Below are 23483 nucleotides of genomic sequence, written 5' to 3' on the forward strand. Positions count from 1 at the left end.
TGTAGGGTTTCCCGGCCTGCTTCCCATACATCCTTTCTCTAGTTGTCATGTTGGTTATCCTGCGTCGCCATGTGTTGTTGAAATTTAAAATGTTTTTCTGAGTGTATCTTTGGCTGACGTTATTCTTTCAGGTTTGTTATTTTGGATTAATAAATCATTACTTGTTTTATATATACCTTGTATTATGTGCTCTTTTCTGAAAAGGTGGGGGGGTTCACTTATTATTTCTGATTTGCCAGAGTCCACCATCGTTTATTGGTCCATAGACTTTTCTAAGTATCTTCCTTTCCCATCTCCGTAGCAACTCATCACCTTGTGTCATAGTCCAAGTCTCCGCACCATACATCACCACAGCTCTCACTACCGTGCGATAAACAGTCAGCTTCAGTTTCCTACTAAGATTCCTTGCTTTAAATACCTTGCCTAAGGCAAAGTAACTCCTATTACCAGCTACTATCCTAGCATGTATTTCTTCCTTCATATCATTGTCTTCAGTTACCATGGACCCTAGATATTTAAAGCTTTTGCAGCGTTCATATTCTTTCCCATTTAAATTCACATATTTTTCTGCTTCATTATACTTTTTCCTAGACATTAGCATGTACTTAGTTTTTGACTGATCACTGATCAGTCCCATCTCAGCCCCATATTTTTCTAGTTTTCTCAACTTCTCTTTCAGCTCCAGTTTCCTCCTGGATAGCAAATCAATATCATCTGCATATGCAAGGTCTTGTGTCCCTCGATTAAACAATGTTCCACCCAGGTTGCTCCCTTGTATTATTCGCATTACCCTCTGCAAAGCAATGTTAAACAGATGGGTGGAGAGTACATCACCCTGTCGCAATCCTTGGTTAACTTCAAAAGCTTTAGGTAAAGTACCCTCAACCTTTACTTTACATACTGTTGTCGCTAGAGTCATTTGGACCAGTCTTGACAGTTTGTTAGGTATGCCTGCCTCTTTCATTGCCTTCCATAACTGATCCGTTCTGATACGATCATATGCTTGTTTAAAATCAATAAACTGCTGATGAACATCAATGTTATACTTGTAACATTTTTCAAGGATCTGTCTGATAGTAAAAATCATGTCCGTAGTAGATCTGTTAATTCTGGAGCCGCACTGGTAATCTCCTAGATATCCTTCAACATATGGTCCCAGCCTTCCAGCTATGATTTTGCTAAGATTTTATAAGCAATACATAGCAGTGCTATTCCTCTATAATTCCCACAGTCTGCTTGATCATGTGTCTTATGTATAGGGCAGAGTATTGCTATATTCCATTGCTCTGGCATTTTCTCCCTTTGCCATATCTCTACCATAATTTCATGCAAACACCTTGTTAGTTTCTCGCCTCCATATTTCATCATTTCTGCAGTAATGTTCTTCAATCCACTGTTTCTCAAATTCTCTCTTTTTCTTCCTACATTCCTTGTCCGCTACCTTTCTCTTCTCTCTCTATTCTTCTACAGTAGTTCTTGTTCTTCTTTCTTCTCTATAACATTCTCCTTCTTTCCACATTCCTTTCTTCAGTCTTCTTCCTACAATCTTCATCAAACCAGTGCTGAATCCTCGATTGTTCTTTCTGCCCAAAACAGTTTTGGCTGTTTTGTGTATTATACCTTTAACTCTTTGCCATCTTATTTCAGTACTCTCTTCTGTCCAGTCTTCCATTTCATTAAGGCTATTTGTCAAAACCATTGCAATTGCTGTGCTATATTTTCATTCTTTCTTAACTTTGCATCATCAAACCTGGTATAAGAACTTTCTTAATCTCTCTGTAGTGGCTATCCTTTGTCTGTATTTGACTCTTACCAGATAATGATCACTATCTCCATCTGCGGCTCGACAGCTATCCACTTCCAGGATATCTGAAGCATGCCTTCAATTTGGCTGTTTGTGATCCCATCAGGGGAGCACCATGTTACTCTCATATTCTTCCTTTGCATCCATGTGCTTTTAATAAGCATGTTATTACCCGTAGCAAAATCAGTCAACCTTATACCATTATTGTTTGAAACCTCATGCAAACTCTCCTTACCATCTGTTTTGCTGTAAGCAATTTCTCTTCCCACTTGGGCATTAAAGTCTCCTATAACCACTTTAACATCATGCTTTGCCACTAGTGATAATTCTTGTTCCAGTTGTTCATAAAAGATATCCTTCTCTCCTGACTCTGCATCTTCTGTTGGTGCATACATACATATGAAAGATATATTGAAGAAGTAGGCATTCTATCATTAATGGCTTAAAATTCAGTATTACACTCTTATATGCATTATCAACAAGGAACCCTGTATCTCCGTATCCTCTGTTTCCACAGCTATCGAACAAGGTGTATGTCCCAATTGCAAGTACTCCACTTCCGTTCCATTTTACCTCTTGTATTGCTACCACCATCACATTATATTTCTTCATTTCATTCTTCAGGTTCAATAATCCTCCAGGTTTATTCAGCGTTCTTACATTCCATGTCGCAAAATACCAATTCATATGCTGTTTCCGTTGCCAGCATCGTTTATCCATTGCATTCGTCCGGTTTCCTTTGTCCTTTGGTTCTGTAACGACAGTTATTTTTCCGGAGTAGGGTTGTTGACCCCACACCCAACCCCCAACTTGGAAGACCAAGGTACTGCTCTTAGTCTGGCCCATCGCCTTAGACCCGTCCCGCTTGGGCTGCCCTACCAGGTGCCGTAGCTCCCGCTGGCATAGCTCTAAGGGTAATTTGAGCACGCAAGTCTCCAAAAACACCCGGCAATGCCATATTGCCTTCGTCAAGGTGGCAGTACCTGCGGGAGGTATCAGGAACATTACAATGCTCAAAAACAAAATAGATTTTTGACAATGAACCAGCATATGACTGATTATGGACATTCTTTTTCATCAGTAGAGCAAGACATGAAAATCGTACATCAAACCAACAAAAGTAAACTCTTAAAATACAAGAACATATACGTCAAAATAGAAAAAAGAAGAAACCGCAACACTGATTACAATCTGAATGAAATATCACATAAAATCAACATTTTATTAAAAGTTGTTTTCAATTACAATTTTAAACGACACATACCATTCAGTATTGAGCTGCAACTCTCACTTCACTGCCCCATGCCTTTTCTTTTATTTACATTTACTCTCCTTAAGAATGTTCTTAATTTTTCTTTAAAAATTAATTATTACAATTCTCTCATTCTTAGGCCTTAGAATTATGAAGACTAGGCTCATTTCTACTTATAAGATGATCAGTTACCACACCTCTTTCTGTACTTGTCAGTAGTAACTAAGATCATTCTCAAAAGCAAGATAAATGGTTTCTATTTTAAAATTAGGGAGTCCAGTTGAACTGTACAAGCAGCGTTTTTACTATTTATTCATACTTTTAACAGGACATGTCAAGACTATATTTTAACAAATTATGTAATTTTAATATCAACACTGAAATTCTTCAAAGGAGACTTTTTAACTTATCATGTTGCCAACCATTTTTAATATCATAATATAGATACTGAATATCAAAAGTGTAATTCTTCAGAGGAGACATTTTAACCTATCAACTTGTTAATTATTTTAATGTCTCAATTTATGCAGTGATGTTGGCTCAATAGAGCTCAAACATGCGTACAATGTTAATGTAATTTTGATCAATCTTTTAGGTTATATTATATAGTACTGAATAAGGTGGACAGTCAATACAGACCCATCAAGATGAATTTCATCTCTTGCAATTATAAAATGGTTATAAAATAACAGAAGCTGTGAGTGCAAGACTCGTTTATGATACAGGTTATATTTAATCTGTGCTTTTTCTAGTCTGCAGGGACAAAGGAAAAAACACAAAGAAGAAGAAGCAAAATTGAAGCAGAGGCACACCTCGAACCTGAGGTGGGGTGCTGACCACTCCACTGACGGTATTGTGGATACTTGCCTGCAAATTGCCAACACGTCTGCAGGCTGTTACATTTAAAGGCCCAATGGCTCAAACTGCCAGACACATATGTTCATTTTTTATGTAGATCGACCTCCCTAAGTTTGAACAGCTTCGGCTTTCCCTTGCGAGTTGAACAATTACCTAAAAAAGAAATCTATGCACTTGGTTGACATATTTTATTATGCCTTATACATTAAATACATGTTTTTGTACAAGACAAAGCTTTTCCATGAATGATGAATCTAGTTGAATGCAGCTGAGTCCATCATTACAAACAGAGATTTCTCTCTTCTTCATTCTAACTCATCAGATGGTTCTTCAGTTTGTGGTTTTACCTCATCCTCAAGATCCGATTGTCCTTCATCTGAAGTATCTGCGACTTGTGTACTTTTCAGAATGACATCCTGGAGAATCGACCGCACTTCTTCGATGTGTTCCTTGGACTTGCTACTCCTGTCAATCTGATCAAGAACTACCGAGAACTTCTCTTCCAGACCCTCATTTTCTTCTAAGGGAACATTTAGTTCATGTATGACATCGTCAAGAATGGACTTAACGTGGGTTTCCGCTTCTGTTGTTTCTAGTTCATCGACGACTCTATCAAGAAATTCAGGAACATCTGATTCTATGAATGGAATACTCTGAATGATCTGCATTATTATGTCATCTACTGGAATTATATCAGATTCCTCTTCTGTATCTTCTTGTCGTTCTTCCGTGACTCCAGGTTCAGGAAGGTATTGTTCTCCTTTGTCAGCTTCCTCTTCTTCTTTCTCTCCCTCTCCCAGTTCCTCCGTAAGTATCTCTTCTACTACGAACTCCTCTCCGAGAACCATGGTGACTGACACATTCTCCTGATCGGGACCGAGAGGTTCGAGGGTGCTACTTACCGAAGAAGACTCTTTCAGTAGTTTTGGTGGCGGTTGGGGAGTCTTACGTACGAGGGGAGGGGGGCCCTTGGTCTTCAGACTCAGTGTCTTAATCTCTTGCCTCAGGAGTAGCATCTCTTGGTGTTGGCGTTTTATACGACGCTGCAACTTATGCACCTCCTTCTCGTACTTGGAATCTGTATCGACCGTTGGCTTTGGCTAAATTCAGAGAAGAGAAAAGATTAACCACATGTTAGAAATTTAACAGTGTTGCAAGCTTTTTCTTACCTTTCTATACACATCACAATGTTTATTTTAGGTGTATGAAGAGAACAAACAAATGTCAAATAAATTCAGAAAGTAGGAAGATGATGACAGGTCAGTGTGGCAAGGGGAGATGGAATCTCTTCATCAATGCTAATTTGTCTCAGCCCGCAAAGAGCTCATTTCTTCTTCCCGCGAAGGTGCCAACTTCGAAGTGGGTTATCGGTAATCACTAAGGCTCGGAAGTTCAGGAAAAATCCTTTTTTCTTTTTTCTTCTCGAGTGTCCGAAGACGAGGCCCAAAATAACATAAGTTCGTTCTGGGTCACTGTAGGCTAGAAAATGGTGGGTTTCATTTGTCTTTTTTTGTTGCTGTTGCTTTTTTCAGTGTTTTCTGGCTTATTGCTCCTTTTGTAGGTCTTGACCTTGGCCTTAATTAAGGTACAGCCTCAGCATTTGCCTGGTGTGAAAATAGGAAACCACGCAAAACCATCTTCAGGGCTGCCGACAGTGGGGTTCGAACCTACTATCTCCCGAATACTGGATACTGGCTGCACTTAAGCGACTGCAGCTTTCGAGCTCGGTCGTCTTTTCTGTAGTAGCATATGTGAAAAGAGACAAAATGAAACTATTGCTTGAAAAAATCCAGGAGTATCACATTATGTGCAAGATAAGTGAAGTATTCTGATGTGAGTGGTTTTGGAGAGGAAGGTCATACTGGATTCAAGTATGAACCCTTAACATCTGTTGAAGTGGAGAGAAGTTTCGCAACGTGCCGTCTGATATTCGACGATCCTAAGAACGCGGAGCTGACTGTTGTGATATACCGCAAAGCCAACTGAAGTCCAGTTTCTGTAACCCTCGTGTGGTTAAGCCAAATATGATTTCAGTTATACTAATTTCAGTTTATTTCTCTGGGATGTCCACTGCGGGTTCATTGAATTCATACTAGGTGGAAAAATATATTTCATTCTAAAATCTGCAAGCACTTTTTTAACAAACATGGGACTCCTTTTTTAAATTGTGTTAATCTAAAAATATATACTGTGTGAAAGAACTAGTATTTCATTGATATGTTTTTGTACTATATGTTGCATAGCACTAGAATTTTACATTTTTAAACATTATGTTCCTTCATTAAATAAAAACTAAAATTATGAATGAATTTGGATTGCATTTCTACATCCTTTTTGCCAGTTTTAGGTCCTTTTTAGGCCATGGATAGGTCTTCAACTTCCGAGCCCTCAGTCGAGTCCAAAGCATGCTCTTCCCTTCTCGAAAATGACACCCCCTTTGCTCTTCCCGACAACAATCTATTTTAAAGCTATTACAGAATAACATTCACACACTACTCCTTAATTCAAAGATAAAACTTTATTTGTATCTTGTTTCGCAACCAGCAGCTGCTTTTCAATGTAGGTTTTCTTGAAGCATCCTCCCCCCCTGTGATGACATTTTCGTCTTCTGAACCATGTTCGATTCCAAAGTAGATGTGCCTAAATTCTGTCTCATTTTTCTATCAACTGCCAGGTACACTTAATACTGCAAACACAACATTACTGAAGGATTTATAGTGAAGAGCAGAGTAAAGGTCCTTCATTCACAATGAATTTCACAATGCTTAAGTTATGGATAGCAAAAGGAAGTGACGATTGAATAAGTATCGTTGGCAACTCATAAGTGTTGAAATGAGGAGGAATGTGCAGAAATGCTCAAAAGGCGTGAACATTTTTCTTTTTTTCTGTAGATAATTATTTTTGCATGATGATGTCACTTTTCATTTAAAGTTAAAAACTTCATGATTGTTCCGTATTGAATAGAGAAATAAGAAGATGTACAATATTATAGGGAAGGATCCACCTTTCAATACTGCGTAGTAAGTTGAACTAAAATGTAGTTACAACCTGTTTATTGGGACCGGTTTCAACACATTTCAAGTGTCATCATCAGCCAATTAGCGAAGATCTTAAAACAACTAATATATTGAACACAGGCAAAAAATTAACATTGTATCATATCGTAGCAATTCAGTTAATGTTCAAAATACAATAATCACAGTCAAGAGAGTAAACAGAACATCACTATCTTGCGCCGAAAACAAATATAGTTGAAGTTCATAAGCAGATCAAGTATGCACTTATGTAAAGTCGTTGCTAGGCAGGTCTTGTAGGCATTTGTTTCTCCGGCCGAAGAGTAAAAGGTGACGTGAATGAAGTCTTAGGAAAACAGTGTAGGATTTAATTTCGTCAAATTCAAAGTGGATATATAGGTTTAAAATAATTTAAAACGTTAAAAAAGAATAAAGCCAAATAAAAATATATTAAAAAATAGGAAGAAATAATGAAAGAAATACGAGGTTCAACTCTAAACAACTTGCCGTAGTAATTGAAAAAGAAATGATAAATAGAGAAAGGGGGTGGGGAACGTTTATTAGAGGGTGGTGATGGTGGTGGTGGTGGTGGTGGTGGTGGTGGTGGTGGTGGTGGTGGTGGTGGTGGTGGTGGTGGTTATTGTTATTAGAGGAAATACAATTGGGCAACAATCCTTTATATAACACTAATTCGAGGAAAAAAGAGAAAGAGAACCGACACTTCGAAAAATGAAGATATCGGTTAAAGGAAGAGAAGAGCCACGAAGGGCGTGAAAATGAAAGACTCTCTAGCCCTCGCAAACCTAATAGCATCGGGGTCGGAAAAGAACAAGAGTTGACCAAGGGAGGTCGGACAGGATAGATGAAAGTGAGGAGCCTGGCACAAGTAAGTGGAAGCAATGCCAGGACTCAGCTAAGGGCCCCGTCGTCGCCAACCCACGCTCCGAAGTTCAGAGCCCCTGGGGGATGGAGGGTGGGAAGGAAAGTAAAATGGAAGGGATCCAATACTTCGAAAAATGAAGATATCAGCCAAAGGAAGACAAGGGCCACGAAGGGCGTGAAAATGAAAGACTCCCTAGCCCTCGAAAACCTAAAAGCGTCGGGGTCGGAAAGGAACAAGAGTTGACCAAGGGAGGTACAGGATAGATGAAAGTGAGGTGCCTGGCACAAGTAAGTGGAAGCAATGCCAGGACTCAGCTAAGGGCCCCGTGGTCGCCAACCCACGCTCCGAAGTTCAGAGCCCATTGGGGGGGGGGGAGAACTAAGGAGGATCAGGGGGGGTGTTGCGGAAGGGGGAAGTGGCATGAGAGGGTATTGTGTAAATTGTGAAAGATTGATTCCTTATTTGTTGACTTCAGGTTATTTAAAAAGGAGATGAGAAAATCGAAAAGGGCATTGGGTTTCTCAGAAATGTCATTCAGATTAAGATTTGGATTGAAAAACTGGTCAAGGTGAACACGTTAATGCAATAAAGCACAACAGATTTTCGGCAGTGGGACAACACATACATGACACAAAACATGCTTTCACTACAATAAACCAGGATATTGAAATTCTCAGCACTCTAAATAAAGGCCCTCTCCTAGACATCACCGAAAACTGTTTTATACACCTTGACCAGTTTTTCAATCCAAATCTTAATCTGAATGATATTTCTGAGAGACCCAATGCCCTTTTCGATTTTCTCATCTCCTTTTTAAATAACCTGAAGTCAACAAATAAGGAATCAATCTTTCACAATTTACACAATACCCTCTCATGCCACTTCCCCCTTCCGCAACACCCCCCCTGATCCTCCTTAGTTCTCCCCCCTCCCCCCCCCCCAATGGGCTCTGAACTTCGGAGCGTGGGTTGGCGACCACGGGGTCCTTAGCTGAGTCCTGGCATTGCTTCCACTTACTTGTGCCAGGCACCTAACTTTCATCTATCCTGTCCGACCTCCCTTGGTCATTAAAAGAAATAAGTTTCATAATGATAGATCCGTATTGAACTGTGATTACAATAGAGTAAAATAATATATTATTATTGGTCCACCTTTTCAATACAAAATGAAAATTACATAGGGACTAGTTTCGACCTAGTAATAGGTCATCATCAGCCTGAAGTAAATTAAAGCGTAAATATCGAAGAAAAACATAAACAATGTAAACACAAGTACAGTCTTTTTAAAGGTACATACCATGTGGGAATTTGAGTAGAGATATATTAAAAAATAATAACTCTTCCAATTGACGAAGCACTGAGCGGAAGTTATGTAAAGTTCGGTGCGCCGTATATTATAAAAGACCACTGTGCACTAAATGATGTAATAAAGAAGAAGAGTAGGTTGAATGCTGGCTTCTTCTTAGCTGTTGTATATACGTCGTATTTTGTAAGGTATTGAAAGACGTCAAAATACATGGATGTTGGAAAGGCTCTTGTTCCTTTCCGACCCCGACGCTTTTAGGTTTCCGAGGGCTAGGGAGTCTTTCATTTTCACGCCCTTCGTGGCCCTTGTCTTCCTTTGGCTGATATCTTCATTTTTCAAAGTATAAGATCCCTTCCATTTTTCTTTCCTTCCCACCCTCCATCCCCCAGGGGCTCTGAACTTCGGAGCGTGGGTTGGCGACGACGGGGCCCTTAGCTGAGTCCTGGCATTGCTTCCACTTACTTGTGCCAGGCTCCTCACTTTCATCTATCCTGTCCGACCTCCCTTGGTCAACTCTTGTTCCTTTCCGACCCCGACGCTATTAGGTTTTCGAGGGCTAGGGAGTCTTTCATTTTCGCGCCCTTCGTGGCCCTTGTCTTCCTTTGGCTGATATCTTCATTTTTCAAAGTATCGGATCCCTTCCATTTTTCTTTCCTTCCCACCTTCCATCCCCCAGGGGCTCTGAACTTCGGAGCGTGGGTTGACGACCATGGGGCTCTTAGCTGAGTCCTGGCATTGCTTCCACTTACTTGTGCCAGGCTCCTCACTTTCATCTATCCTGTCCGACCTCCCTTGGTCAACTCTTGTTCTTTTCCGACCCCGATTCTATTAGGTTTGCGAGGGCTAGGAAGTCTTTCATTTTCACGCCCTTCGTGGCCCTTCTCTTCCTTTAACCGATATCTTCATTTTTCGAAGTGTCGATTCTCTTTCTCTTTTTTCCTCGAATTAGTGTTATATAAAGGATTGTTGCCCAATTGTATTTCCTCTAATAACAATAACCACCACCACCACCACCACCACCACCACCACCACCACCACCATCACCACCCTCTAATAAACGTTCCCCACCCCCTTTCTCTATTTATCATTTCTTTTTCAATTACTACGGCAAGTTGTTTAGAGTTGAACCTCGTATTTCTTTCATTATTTCTTCCTATTTTTTAATATATTTTTATTTGGCTTTATTCTTTTTTAACGTTTTAAATTATTTTAAACCTATATATCCACTTTGAATTTGACGAAATTAAATCCTACACTGTTTTCCTAAGACTTCATTCACGTCACCTTTTACTCTTCGACCGGAGAAACAAATGCCTACAAGACCTGCCTAGCAACGACTTTACATAAGTGCATACTTGATCTGCTTATGAACTACTACTATATTTGTTTTCGGCGCAAGATAGTGATGTTCTGTTTACTCTCTTGACTGTGATTATTGTATTTTGAACATTAACTGAATTGCTACGATATGATACAATGTTAATTTTTTGCCTGTGTTCAATATATTAGTTGTTTTAAGATCTTCGCTAATTGGCTGATGATGACACTTGAAATGTGTTGAAACCGGTCCCAATAAACAGGTTGTAACTACTTTTTAGTTCAACTTACTACGGAGTATTGAAAGGTGGATCCTTCCCTATAATATTTTACATCTTCTTAATGCCATTTTTCAGTAATAATTCCCCCTTCGACCGTAATGCCGTAATCGTAAGGTGAGATCTGTAATAGTTGGCACCTCTGTTCCCAACTTCATCAGGAGGGCCCATCTATTTATTGTCTCAGTTGAGGTTAAAAAGAACCACCATCACAGGCGATCTGTTGGTTGACATATGTTCAATGAATGGGGGATGTAATCGGAAATGCAAGCTTTCCTTTAAAAAATCATTACAACCATAGTTTGTGAGTTAATGCCATGACATTTTGTATGTACAGCGTGGCGCACAAAATGTCATACATCGGAAATGTTTTATAAAATGTGTAAACCTGGGCTCACAACCATGTCCTTTCGTGAACAGAAACCTTATTTCATGCATGATCCGACAGGCAGCACCAGATGTTGCGCATACGTACCGGCTGCCAGTTATACAACATGGTGGACAATGGGAGATTGACGCGTGAACAGAAGGTGAAGATAGTGTTGTTTTAAGCGGAAACAAAGAGCGTAGCTCGGACACAGGAAAGGTTCGTGTCCATTTCTGTACTCGGTGGGCTCCTTGCCGGCAGACGGTATGCAATTTGAAAGAGAAGGCAACATACTGGAGAAAACGGCCCCGCCTCAAGCCGGTCCGCTCACACAAGAATGTCGCTGCTGTGGCTCGGAGCCCCTCCAAATCCACCAGAACTGCATGTGTTCAGCTGGGCATCTCTCGTCGGTCAATTTAGAGAATACTGCAGTCTGGCCTTGACGTGTTTACATATAAAATGACAACGGGTCATAAACTAACGGCGCTCGACAAGCAACGGCGAGTACAGTTTGCTGCGTGGGCTATTGCAGAAGGTGATCCCGTATTGCACAACACATGGTTCAGTGATGAGGCACAAGTCTATTTCAATGGTGCAGTGAACAAACAGAATGTCTGGTTTTGGGCGAAAGAACGGCCTGCTATTGTGCACGAGATTGAAAGTCATGGTGAGAAAGTGTGTGTGTGTGTGCTGCAATTTCCAGTGATGGAATTATTAGGCCAAACTTTTTCAATGACACAGTCAATAGTGCGCGTTACTTGGACATGTTGACAAACAATTTCCTTGCAGAACTCTTTGCATCACGACTACCAATAGAGCTCGTCCGCACATAACAAATGTTGTTCTGGACTTCCTGAATGAACATTTCGGGCCTTGTGTGATGTCCCATCAATATTCCGAGCGGCTCAATCTGGCCACCGCGTAGCCCCGATCTCAATCCCTGCGGGGATATTTGAAAGAGACAATCTACCGCCATAAACCAGAAAATGTGCAGCAATTGCAAGCGGTCATTGTGACTTTCTTCCGAGGGTTGAGTGAGGACTTGTGTTGTAGAGCGATCACGAACGTGCGGGTTTGTCTTGAAGCTATTGTACACCGAGAAGTTGGACATATTGAACATGTCCTGCACACGTACTAACTATGCACATGCCAGTGAATGTTGTAACGCCATTTTGTATTCTATATGTTGTATATAACATTTTCTATAAACAATTTCCAGTGCATGACATTTTGTGTGCCACCCTGTAGATAGATAAATAACTGTAATAAATGAAAAAGATATGAGAAACCTAGATGTAAGGCATATACATTAATATCATAAGGCATTTAACAGTCATGCCTTTTTGCATGAAATCCAGAACAGGAATTCTAATGATGCAATTCCTTTGAAATTTTTCTGTATGAAGCTATCACTACAGTATGAATACTGAACTATAATACATTACATATGCACATTAGTGTTTTTTACTTAATTGTTTTGACTTATTGTTGCAGAAATAAGACATTTTTTCATCACATAAAACCCTATAAATAAACATGTAAATAAGTAATGATTACAATTATAGTTCTATATATATTCCACAACGTGTAATGAACACCTCCTGAAAAAATCATAGCTCTGCGATTTATAGTTTTTGAGAACAGGCCTCAGATTCTACACAAAGTGTATATTAGAGAAAAATGCATTTAAACATTTGCTTAGCATATTCAAATATGAAAAATACTTATTTGTTTTTTTAAATCACCCATATTCATCCTCCAACATTATTTTTTGCCTGGCTTCCAGCTGAAGATCAGACATCCCTTTCTCAGCTTTCCTGAACGCCTTTATGGTGAACACTCCTGAATTCACACCAAGTCTCTTCAGGACTGCAATTCTTCCATTATTTCCCTCATTGAAACACAAAACAGCATCATGGACATCAAACCCACAAAATGTTCTTTTTGAGCATCAAATGCAAACTAAATTGTTGAAACTTTCATTGTTATTTGGGTTTTGCCATGTAAGCACTTTCTCAGCAAATCAGGTTGTGCCAGGAATCCTGATGGCATGCATGACTGATTGTGAAAGTGAGTGCTTATGTTTGTGTTGTATTTACAGCACAAATAGTGCACTGGGTTTTCACAGCTCATTTCATTGCCTCTAAATTGTTAGTATTTTCTCTTATGGCTTTCCCATAATACAGTTGAAGAGAATCTATTTCTTTTAGTGTAAGTTTGCCTCTTACCCCTAAAGATTTTCCATCCTCAAGAAATTTGACCTTTCTTTTCTTTCAGTAAACAATGAAGCCTGCATGTGACCAACACATTCCAACATTTCAACTCCAGCTTCATATGGCTTGCTGTCTACAACAGTCCTGAAAGCAGATACTGTACTTTGTGTATCTCACTCCATATTGCTCTACATCTTCACTACCGCTGCAGACTCCATAGCCCACTTGAGCCAGTGTAATTTTTAGAACATGATGCTGCATGCTTTTCTTGCCACAATCTTTCATCTATTTCATTTTCACATTTCATTCTAGTTGCACAACTGTGGCAGTACATAGACATTATGTCTACATCCAGAACTTTACCAGAATCAATGTTGATTATTGATGCAACAACATATAAAGAGGTACGCCACCTTTTCATCCAAGTCCCATCTACAGAAATGCATAAATCAGTGGCATTTTCAGTACTTGTACCAGCCTGCATTTCCTTTCCAGCATCAATTTCCATCTGCCTTTCGTCTACAACTTTTTCTACCGCTTTAGCCATTGATTCTTTAGCAATGTCACAGACAGTATCTGAAAGTTCTTGCACCACACGACAGATTACCTCCCTACCTACCCTGACCTATGCTTTCCAGTCGATATGCATATCTAACATTACTTTCATAAGTACCAGAGTCAGTTTTCTTTGAAGAAAAAAATGAAAATTCATAGGCACATAACCTACAAACTAATTTGAACTATACCCACTTGTCTCTCTTCCACCATATCTAAACACTCAGTGTTTGTACATTTAGAACATGAACACTTTATAGCATAACACAAAAGTTGTAAGTCAGTAAGTCTGAATCCTGTAATTAATGCACACTTTCCTATACTCTTCTCCATAAGATCCAAGTCCGCTCCAATTTTTGATGCAGATTCTTCATTCATTCTGCTTGCTCTTCTTTCTTCGTAAAACGATTTCCATGAAATTTATGTTTCTTAAAAACACGTTTACCACCACCCATGATATACAGGGAGAATAATTTAAGTGTTCAGACTTCTGCTCGCATGCCGTGGGAAGTCCCGAGCGAGCGCCATATGGCTTCTGTCAACATTGGCGAGATAAGAAGTGTTCACTGCCAGTGCGCAGCTGCTTAGCACTCTGTCCCTCAGTTCGCTAGAAACTATTGGACTTTTAAGGTGTGTTGTGAGGTTATTATCACGATGGTTAAATACACTACACAGCAAAGAATATTTTTGGTCGAGTGTTATTTACACAAGAAGAAACCAGTTAAAAGGTGCCTTCAAAAATTCCGTAGACAATTTCCCGGTGCGACAGTACCATCAAAACGTTACATGCATCAGCTCGTTTACAAGTGGCGTTGTACTGGCTCCGTTAGCAATAAGTAAAGGAAGCGAAGGAGAACAGCTCTAACACGGGAGAGGTTACACTGATACATTTACGATCTTATCGGACTCATTCAGACCATAACATACTGCCTACAGATTTCAATGCAAGAATACGATTTTGCAATTGGCTAATGAATAGTGTCCACGACGGTATTGTGGATCCAAACTTTCTTTTTATGAGCGACAAAGCCTGGTTTCATTTGAGTGGACATGTCAATTCACAGAACAATAGAATCTGGGATACAGACAACCCGCACATTTTACAGCCGAGACCTCTGCACGATGTGAAGGTGGGTGTGTGGTGCGTTATCAGTGCCCGACGAATTATCGGTCCAATATTTTTGCAGGGCACGATTACTTCTGACCGTTATATTCACAACATTCTGGAACCATTTTTTGCTGAACTGACTGAAAAGAGAAAAGGTACGGCTATTTCCAGCAGGATAGTGCAACAGCCCATATGGCGCTTAGCTTTATGCGATGGTTACGGGAAATGTTCGATGATGATCACATCATCGGTAAAGGCTTGTGATTTTTATCTATATGGAAATCTTAAAGGAAAAGTTTTCAGGAATAATCCTCGAACTGTAGAAGAATTAAAAACTGAAATTAGGAACATTGTGCTTTCTGTCGGTGTCCATGAACTACAAAGTGTGTTTCGAAATCTCATTATAAGATGTGAAGCTTGCATTGTAGCTGAAAGAGATCACTTTCAGCATCGTTTGTAAATACTGGTGAGTTCAGATTAATTTCCTAGTTGATTTATTTACTTGTTTATTCATTTACTTATTTGTCCAGAGCATCTATGTAGCCGGTGAGTTCAGTTTAGTTTAGTTTCTATAGGCGTAATCGTGCCGCTTCTGTGAGCCGACTATGCCTGCTTGTCATGGTGGGCACTGCGCTCTGAACTTTCAAATTAATCACCCTGTATTTCTGCTCATTTACACAACTTTCTTACTATTACACACAACTTTTTCAAAATCTTCAGAAGGCCTACTAAATTCAAAACAAGTGAGTTTGACTGACACCTAGCGGATTGTGGAACTGTTAGCATAGAGGAAGAAAAATGATACCACATTCATGGAGATAACAAGAAAGAAGCAGTTATAATCACAGAAATTCCATCGAGAAGATGCCAGAAAAAGGGGTGTGGTGGTATAGGTGCAGAGTTTGACATTTAATGTTTTTTAATGGACTTCCATGGCTCCGATAACATTTATACACAATGTAAATTACACTGTGTAAATTACAAATAACGTTTCCAAAAGGTTGGTTTTTGACATAACATTCATTACAGCACCCCACACAGATATTATATCATTTAACCCCGTTTGAGGTTACATGATTGATCTTGCAGGACAATTGATCCTGAGGGGAAAAAAGGAAAGATTGTTCTATACACAGTTGATATCTATAGAATTATTCATTTGGAATTAGTAAATAGCTACTAACCTGCAGTGTCTGTAGATATCCTTCCATTTTTTACTCAGATTAGGGCCTAATTTTGTTGGTGCCAACAATGCCGTGAAAACCTCAGGTATGTAGAAAATACAAGGGGACTGTGCTATACAGAGAACTGAGGGGAAGCTAAATGCTCCCACAGCAAGTTGACAGGAGTGCCATTTTCACTGTGAATTGAACAACAGAGCACTAACATATGAACTAGAGTAGATACTCAAACAGTTGGAAACAATTTTGTACATACACCATGAAAGCAATGCAGTGACTCTTACCACTAACCTACCACTCCCCCATCCAGCACTCCATGCATGTGCCGTGCTGTTTAGGCACTGTATTCTTGAAGGAGAAAGAGCCCAGTTGGATAAAGATTGAATACGCCCATGGCACTCATCGGCGTTGCCTTACAGAACAGTAGCACAGTCGGTAGAGGTCTGCATGAGACCGTCCTGGTGTCAGTGAAAACAACGTGCTTTGCTGGCAAACAGATACCAACAAGGTGATTTGTTGTAAGAGTCTGTGCTACATATCCTGAAGGACTGTATCATAATATGTTACGAACCATTGGATGGAATTGCCGGAATGACAACAATATGATGTTGCATGAACTCACTTGGAATGCTGTGATTATGAAAGGGAGACTTTCGTACGTCAGATTATTATGCTGGATGAGACACGAGTCCAATCGTACAAACAAAAAATGAGATGTCTATCGAGCGAGTAGTGTCCTTATGAGTCCTACGATCGAGCTCGATAGCTGCAGTCGCTTAAATGCGGCCAGTATCCAGTATTCGGGAGATAGTGGGTTCGAACCCCACTGTCGGCAGCCCTGAAGATGGTTTTCCGTGGTTTCCCATTTTCACGCCAGGCAAATGCTGGGGCTGTACCATAATTAAGGCCACGGCCGCTTCCTCCCGCTCCTAGCCCTCTCCTGTCCCATCGTCGCCATAAGACCTATCCGTGTCGGTGCGACGTAAAGCAACTAGCAAAAAAAAAAAAAAAAAAAAAAAAAAAAATGAGTCCTACGAAAATCAGCAGTTTGCCAGAATCCCAGTAATGTGAAGGTGTATGACTGTGATGGTGTTATCTCAAGGAGACATGAATGTGGCGCAACAACTGGAAAGTGCTCCACCATCTCCCATAATCTCTACAGTTAAGCCCGTGAAGTTCTGATTTGTTTCCGAAAATATCCATTTCTAAACTGCTCCATTTGCAGCATTGAGAGAATAGTTGCTGGTATTCGAGGGAAAATTTCATGGTGGCAGTTTTAACAAGTATCATTCCTCTTATTTGAGAGCACCTCTCACTGCACAACAAGTTACAATTACATTTATGATTCAGAAAACGGTTTTGAAAGGAACGCCTTGTCCAAATTATCAAATGACCTATAGTCGGAAAGAAGGAAGGCTGCTCAGAGCGGCCTTTAGCCATTGGGAGAGACAGCTAAGTCAAGACAGTGGAAGGACTTCTCGCATGTCCGAACCTGCACCTGTGGTCCCTACAGGTGAACTGTCTTGACCAGTGACGAGGAGTATGACACGTAAAAGATTGTGAAAAGTGAAGATTTGTGAAGAACTATGATTTGAGTTAAATTTTTTCCAATACCGTAGCTCCATTGTGGTGACTAGCTTAACTAATTTACTAGTACAATTATTAAATATTGAAATTATGAAATATTTTACTGTATTTGAATTCAGAATCTCTGTAATTTGTTATTGTTTATACCATTATCACTGCTATGTTCAATAAAATATGACAGAGAAAGCTAAATTTGTGAAATTGTATTTTCTATCATAACGATGTTCTTCCTCTGGGCTTTTCCCCAGTTTATTGAGGTTGGTATTTCAGGTTTACAGCCAACCCTATGGTGTGTTGTGTGTAGATAGAACACAAATACTCAGTCCCTGAGCCAGAGTCCTGTAAACCAAAGGCCAGCCAAGGAGCCGGACCATTCCCAACAGTACTTCTGCTTATGATATTTTCTAAGACAATTTTCTTTTACTGGCGTTGCAACTATGATATGCTCCAGAGATGTGAAGTCGAACTATTATGAAGAAAAGAATGGCTGGAAATGAAAACTGCACAGTGAGACGCCAGGGTGACATGATTTGTTTCGTAGCTTCACATTATTTTGTATCTTTTCGCTATGACTGTAATCTCCTTGAAATAATTTCATACAAAGGTTGGCGTGTTTTTCTTCTTCTTCTGGTCCCTATCCATTCCGGATGTCGGCAACCATCTTGGCTGTGTCTTCTCTGTTGTGAGCTGCCTGGAGGAACTCTGCTGATGTCTTGAGAGTCCAGTCTCTGAGGGTTTTTTTAGCCAGGGGATTCATCTCCTGTCAATGCCTCTCCAGGATTTCTTGCTGTAGATGGTACCTGCTTCTGTTTCTCATGATGTGACCGAGGTATTGTAGCGTTCTCATTTTTACAGAGGTCAGTACTTCTTTATCTTTTCTCGTTCTTCGAAGGATCTCTGCATTTGTGACATGATCTGTCCATGACACTCGTAGCATTCTTCAGTATAGCCACATCTCAAAGGCCTCTAATATTTTGCTGAGCGACTCGTTAAAGTCCATGTTTCAACACCGTAATAGAGAACGGAAAATACATAGCAGCGAAGGAGTCTCATTTCTATAACTAGTGCTAAGTCACGGCTTTTAAAGAGTTTTCCCATTGTTGAACACAGTCCTAGCTCTTCCAATGCGGGACTTCACTTCAACTGAATTATCCCATTGATTATTATTGATGGTGCCGAGATAAGTGTATTTCCAGACTTGTTCAACAGGTTTATGGTCAATTACTAGATGACATGCAGGGATAAAGTTTTTACTTATGACTGTAACTTTGGTTTTCTTTATATTAATGTCAAGACTGTATTCATGGCTAGTGAATGCTACTCTTTCAGTGAGATATTGTAAACTTTCTAAACTATCTGCAAAACTTACAGTGTCATCTGCATATCGAATGTTGTTTATCCATTGTCCATTTAAAAGCATTCCCATTTGTATATCATCCAGTGCTTCACTGAAGATATATTCTGAATAGATGTTAAATAGCAACGGAGACATTAAACAAACCTACTGTATACCCTGTCTTCCGCATTTTTCTCTCCCAGTCTAATAGAAGCAGTGTGATTCCAGTATTTCTTAGATCCTTATCATCTAGACCAATACTTCTTAATATTTCAATCATCTTGTGATGTTTCACTCTTACAAAGGCCTTCTGATAGTCAATAAAACAGGCATAAATATCACAATTTTTGTCTCTACATCGCTGAAATAGTACTTGAATGCTAAATAGAGCTTTCCATTTGCCAACTGCATTTCAGAAACCAAACAGTGTAGGTGAAATTTGATCTTAAAAAAAATAAATTATTTAGCTAATATATTTACAACCCGTGTTTCACCTACAGGTATATCACGGGATATTTATAGTTATGATAACATATAAATAAATTATTGAAGTGAATGGAAGATCTTTTTGAGGAATTCTGTTACTTCAACAGTGTTCCAGTGGTATTTCACAATCGTTGGCAGGGGAGTTGATCATAGCGCGCTGGTCGTTCTCTTGAGTATGTGGTGCATTCAGTCAACAGGTGTCGAGCAGTCTGTGGAGATTTTTTCAGGCAGCTGCAGAGTGGTGAATCCATTATGTTCATTTTATGGAGATAGGATTTAAAGCGACCATGATTTGTAATAAACTGGGTGGTTATGAAGTTGGGCCAGATAGATGAGGACAGTCTGTGTGGTATAGTAGGAATTGATAATTTTGTATGGAAGGAATCTTCAGAGCTGGTATATATGGAGTTCCAGATTGTTGTATAGGATTCAGTTAATACTTGTTTGGCATGAATTAGAGGTGGTGATTTGTAGTCTATTGTAGATTTATAGCTGGCAGCAATCTTGGCAAGATAGTCAGCTCTCTCGTTCCCCCGAAGTCCTGTGTGTCCTTTAATCCAGTGAAGAGTAATTTTGTTTGTTTTGTTGAGGGTAATAAGTTTGTCTCTGATTTGAGTGGTGAGAGGACGGGTAGTCTTCTTATTAGTTAGGCAAAAATTGCAGCTTTTGAATCAACATGAATAGCATAAGTTGAAGTACAGTTTTTATGTAGTTCTATCCATTCCACAGCTATGATGATGCCTAATAGTTCGGCTTGGAATACCGAGCAATTGATATCTAACCTTTTTATTCCAATGAACATTTCCTTCAAGTTTTTCTCGACTACAATTTCTGCAGGTTATAAATTTCATTTTTGTCCGTATTGAAGATCTACTTGTGATAAAATTTCTTATAATTTTGTTAAATACCACCTATTCAATACAATAATAATACTGTAGGGACCCCCTATCCTCCACCTGGGGACTCGCTCTGTAAGGGTCAGGTTCCCCTGGTTACTTATTGGAAGTTAACCCCACCCACAAAGGCTGAGGTTATTTGCAGAGGTCAGCCACTTCACATTGTCCTCATTAAAAAGTTTAAAAAATTCTGCATTGATGTTGTCTGGGCCTGAGGCTTTGCCTTCTTTAATTACCTTTATTGCTGTTCGTACTTCCTCTACTAGAATACTTGGTTCTGATTCACAGTTTAGCTGTGGAGGCTCTGGTCAGTTGTCCAGAAACAGTTGATCTATATATCCCTTCCATGTATGTTTGATTTCTTCTAAGCCGACTATGACTTTTCCTTCACTGTATATCAGCTTGTTTGCCGTTCTTGTTTTGAATTTTCCTGTCAGCTCCCTAACTTTATGATGAATGATGAAACCGTCATGTTTTAGTTTATTTATTTAATCGTATGGTGATTTTATACAATATATACACACAAGGTAAAATCAAACTTTAAAGTCCATCCTTCTCAGCCATTCAGATAAATCAGGTGTGAGAGCGAACAAATCGTCAGGAGTGCCAGGGTACGAATGAAGAGGACAGCGTTGGACCAGGTGCTCAATCGTCTGTTCTGCTAGATAACAATCGCACATTGGTGAACTGATCCAACCCCACTTGTACCTGAAATAATTGCAACAACCATGCCCAGTCCTTAACCTGTTGATACGGCACCAGAGGTTTCTCGGTAGGTCAAAACCGTTTAGCTTCTTTGAGGGCTCAAGATGGTGGGCACTTGTTCCCAATGTTTTTGTTGACCACTCATGCTTCCAGCTTTCAGTTAGGTCAAATCCATCTGCAATGAGTTGCCCTGCAGTGACACTTGCTGGTCTTCTTGATTGAGGTCGCTGCTGTGACGGATGGCAGAATTCATGTTGGAGTGGCAAAGAGGGTGATGCAAAGATTTTCTTAGCTTCCCTTAGTAGAGCTTGCTTCCGTCTTAAGTGAGGTGGAGGGATGTGACACAGCACAGGTAACCAGTGACATGGAGTTGATTTGATGTTTTAGTTGTAACGCTTCTATTTCAGCACATTTTCCCTGCATTTCGTGTTCTTTAGCATCTCTTATTTTATTCCTGATATCTTTATTAATGTTTTTATATTCATCAGTGTTACGATTTGCTATCCTCCTCCTCTCCATTAATTTAAGGATCTCATCAGTCATCCAGGTCTTATTTTTGACAAAATTTGTTTGCAAATGTTTATCTTTAATTAATTCCATTGTGTATTTTAATTTTTCAATTTTCACTTCAGTGCACGAATTATTAGGTACAGTGCTTAGTATGTTATTGAGTTGTAGTTCCACTTGATCTCTTGTGGAGGGTTGTTTAAGTTTTCGTAAATCATATTTTGTAATCACTTTCTTTAAAGTTTTCTTCAACCTAATTTTAAAAACACCAACTAAAGGATTATGGTCTGAGTAAATATCAGTGCCAGGGTATGTTTTCACTGAAGTACAACTGTTCCTGTATGTTTGGTTTACCAGGATGTAGTCAATCTGGTTTCTAACGATATATTCAGGACTCTCAGTGACTTCCAGGTATACAGATGTCTGGGTGGAAGGGTAAATAATGTATTTGTTATCACAAATCCATGTTCTCCAACAAATGTACTAAGCTGTTCAGCAGCTAAACAAAAATCACTTGATGATTTCAACACTTTTGATGTCTTTGCTTCACTATAGCAGTGACCTTCTAGGAAGATAGACTCATTTCATGGAATAAGGTGGATGATACTATGGATTAAATTTTTAAGTGGATAAAATATATTTCTTTTCCACCTAAGAAAAAAATCAGGACTTTCTGGACAACCAAGAAGATGTGTAGCAATATTGAAATGAATGAAATTTCGATTAATGGTGTACTTCCTCTTAAAACAATAAGCACCACCACTTATTAGTGTAGCAGGCTAGAGGAGCAGCTACAGTGAGTCTTAAGTCATGGTGGGGTCTCAGACTTTCACAATATTTACATGCCGTGCAGTTGGGAGATATTGGGTTCGAATCCCACCGTCGGGAGCCCTGAAGATGGTTTCCATTTTCACACCCGGCAAATGCTGTGTCTGTACCTTTATTAAGGCCACAGCCATTTCTTTCCCAATCCTAACCCTTTCTCATCCTTGTGTTGCTGAAAACGTTTGATGTGTTAGTGCGACGTTAAACCACTAGTAAAATAGAAACAAAGGACAGTACGTACACTGCATTGAAGAGTATGTCAAAAGACGTCCAGGTAATCACAGGATCACATTATCTTCTCCAATAAACTTTACGTCTGATGTGTCTCAGGGTAACGTTATTGGGCCAATTCTTTTCATGCCTGATTCGATAAAATCGGAAGTGCACCCCTTTGCTGAGGATTGAGTCATGTATCGGGAGATTCTCCAATATGGATCAGTGTGCTGGGATCCATACAGGGTAGGTTTAATAAATCCCCTTGAAAAAGTTCAAACAAGAGCGATGCATTTAGGATCTCAGGGAAGGGGCGGGGAGGCGGGGGGGGGGGGGGGGGCAGTTTTGAACAAAGGTGTGGTTGAGAAGATTTATTTCAGTGAGAGTATTAAGATATTTACATATAATATACGGACACTGGCACAAGCAGGAAAAGTTAATAATGCAATCCAGGAAATGAAAAGAATGGGGATTAAGATCATGGGAGTGAGTGAAATGCGATGGTCGGGATCAGGTTATTGTCACATTGATAAAACCGAATGTATTATTCCGGAACACCTGGTGTGGGGCTTATAGTATCTAAATCAGTTGCAGTGTTTGTTACTAATTTTGTTGCAATCTCAGAGAGACTCATGTAGTTAAAATAAATGCCAGACCTGTACAAGAGAATATCATCCAGGTGTATGCTCCAACTACAGATGAGAGTGACAATGAAGTAGCAGAAGTGTACTCCCAGATTGGGATTCTTCTTCTTCTACTGCTTTTTCCCACACCTGTGGGGTCACGAGTGCAA

At 39.6% G+C, this 23483-nt stretch overlaps 1 protein-coding gene across 4 annotated transcripts in view; it reads right to left on the reverse strand.

The window, feature by feature from the left end:
• Window positions 1-3085: 3085 nt before the first annotated feature.
• LOC136880806 (golgin subfamily A member 6-like protein 22) overlaps window positions 3086-23483 on the reverse strand; it is an 88538-nt gene continuing 68140 nt past the window's right edge. For all 4 annotated transcript variants that reach the window (XM_067153340.2, XM_067153342.2, XM_067153341.2 and 1 more), the window contains one exon: window positions 3086-5014. In XM_067153340.2, coding sequence (XP_067009441.2) covers window positions 4220-5014 — 795 coding nt within the window. In that variant the 3' untranslated portion in view covers window positions 3086-4219. The remainder of the gene's footprint in view (window positions 5015-23483) is intronic.

The sequence above is a fragment of the Anabrus simplex genome, chromosome 9, assembly GCF_040414725.1.
Source record: "Anabrus simplex isolate iqAnaSimp1 chromosome 9, ASM4041472v1, whole genome shotgun sequence".
Lineage (NCBI taxonomy): Eukaryota > Metazoa > Arthropoda > Insecta > Orthoptera > Tettigoniidae > Anabrus > Anabrus simplex.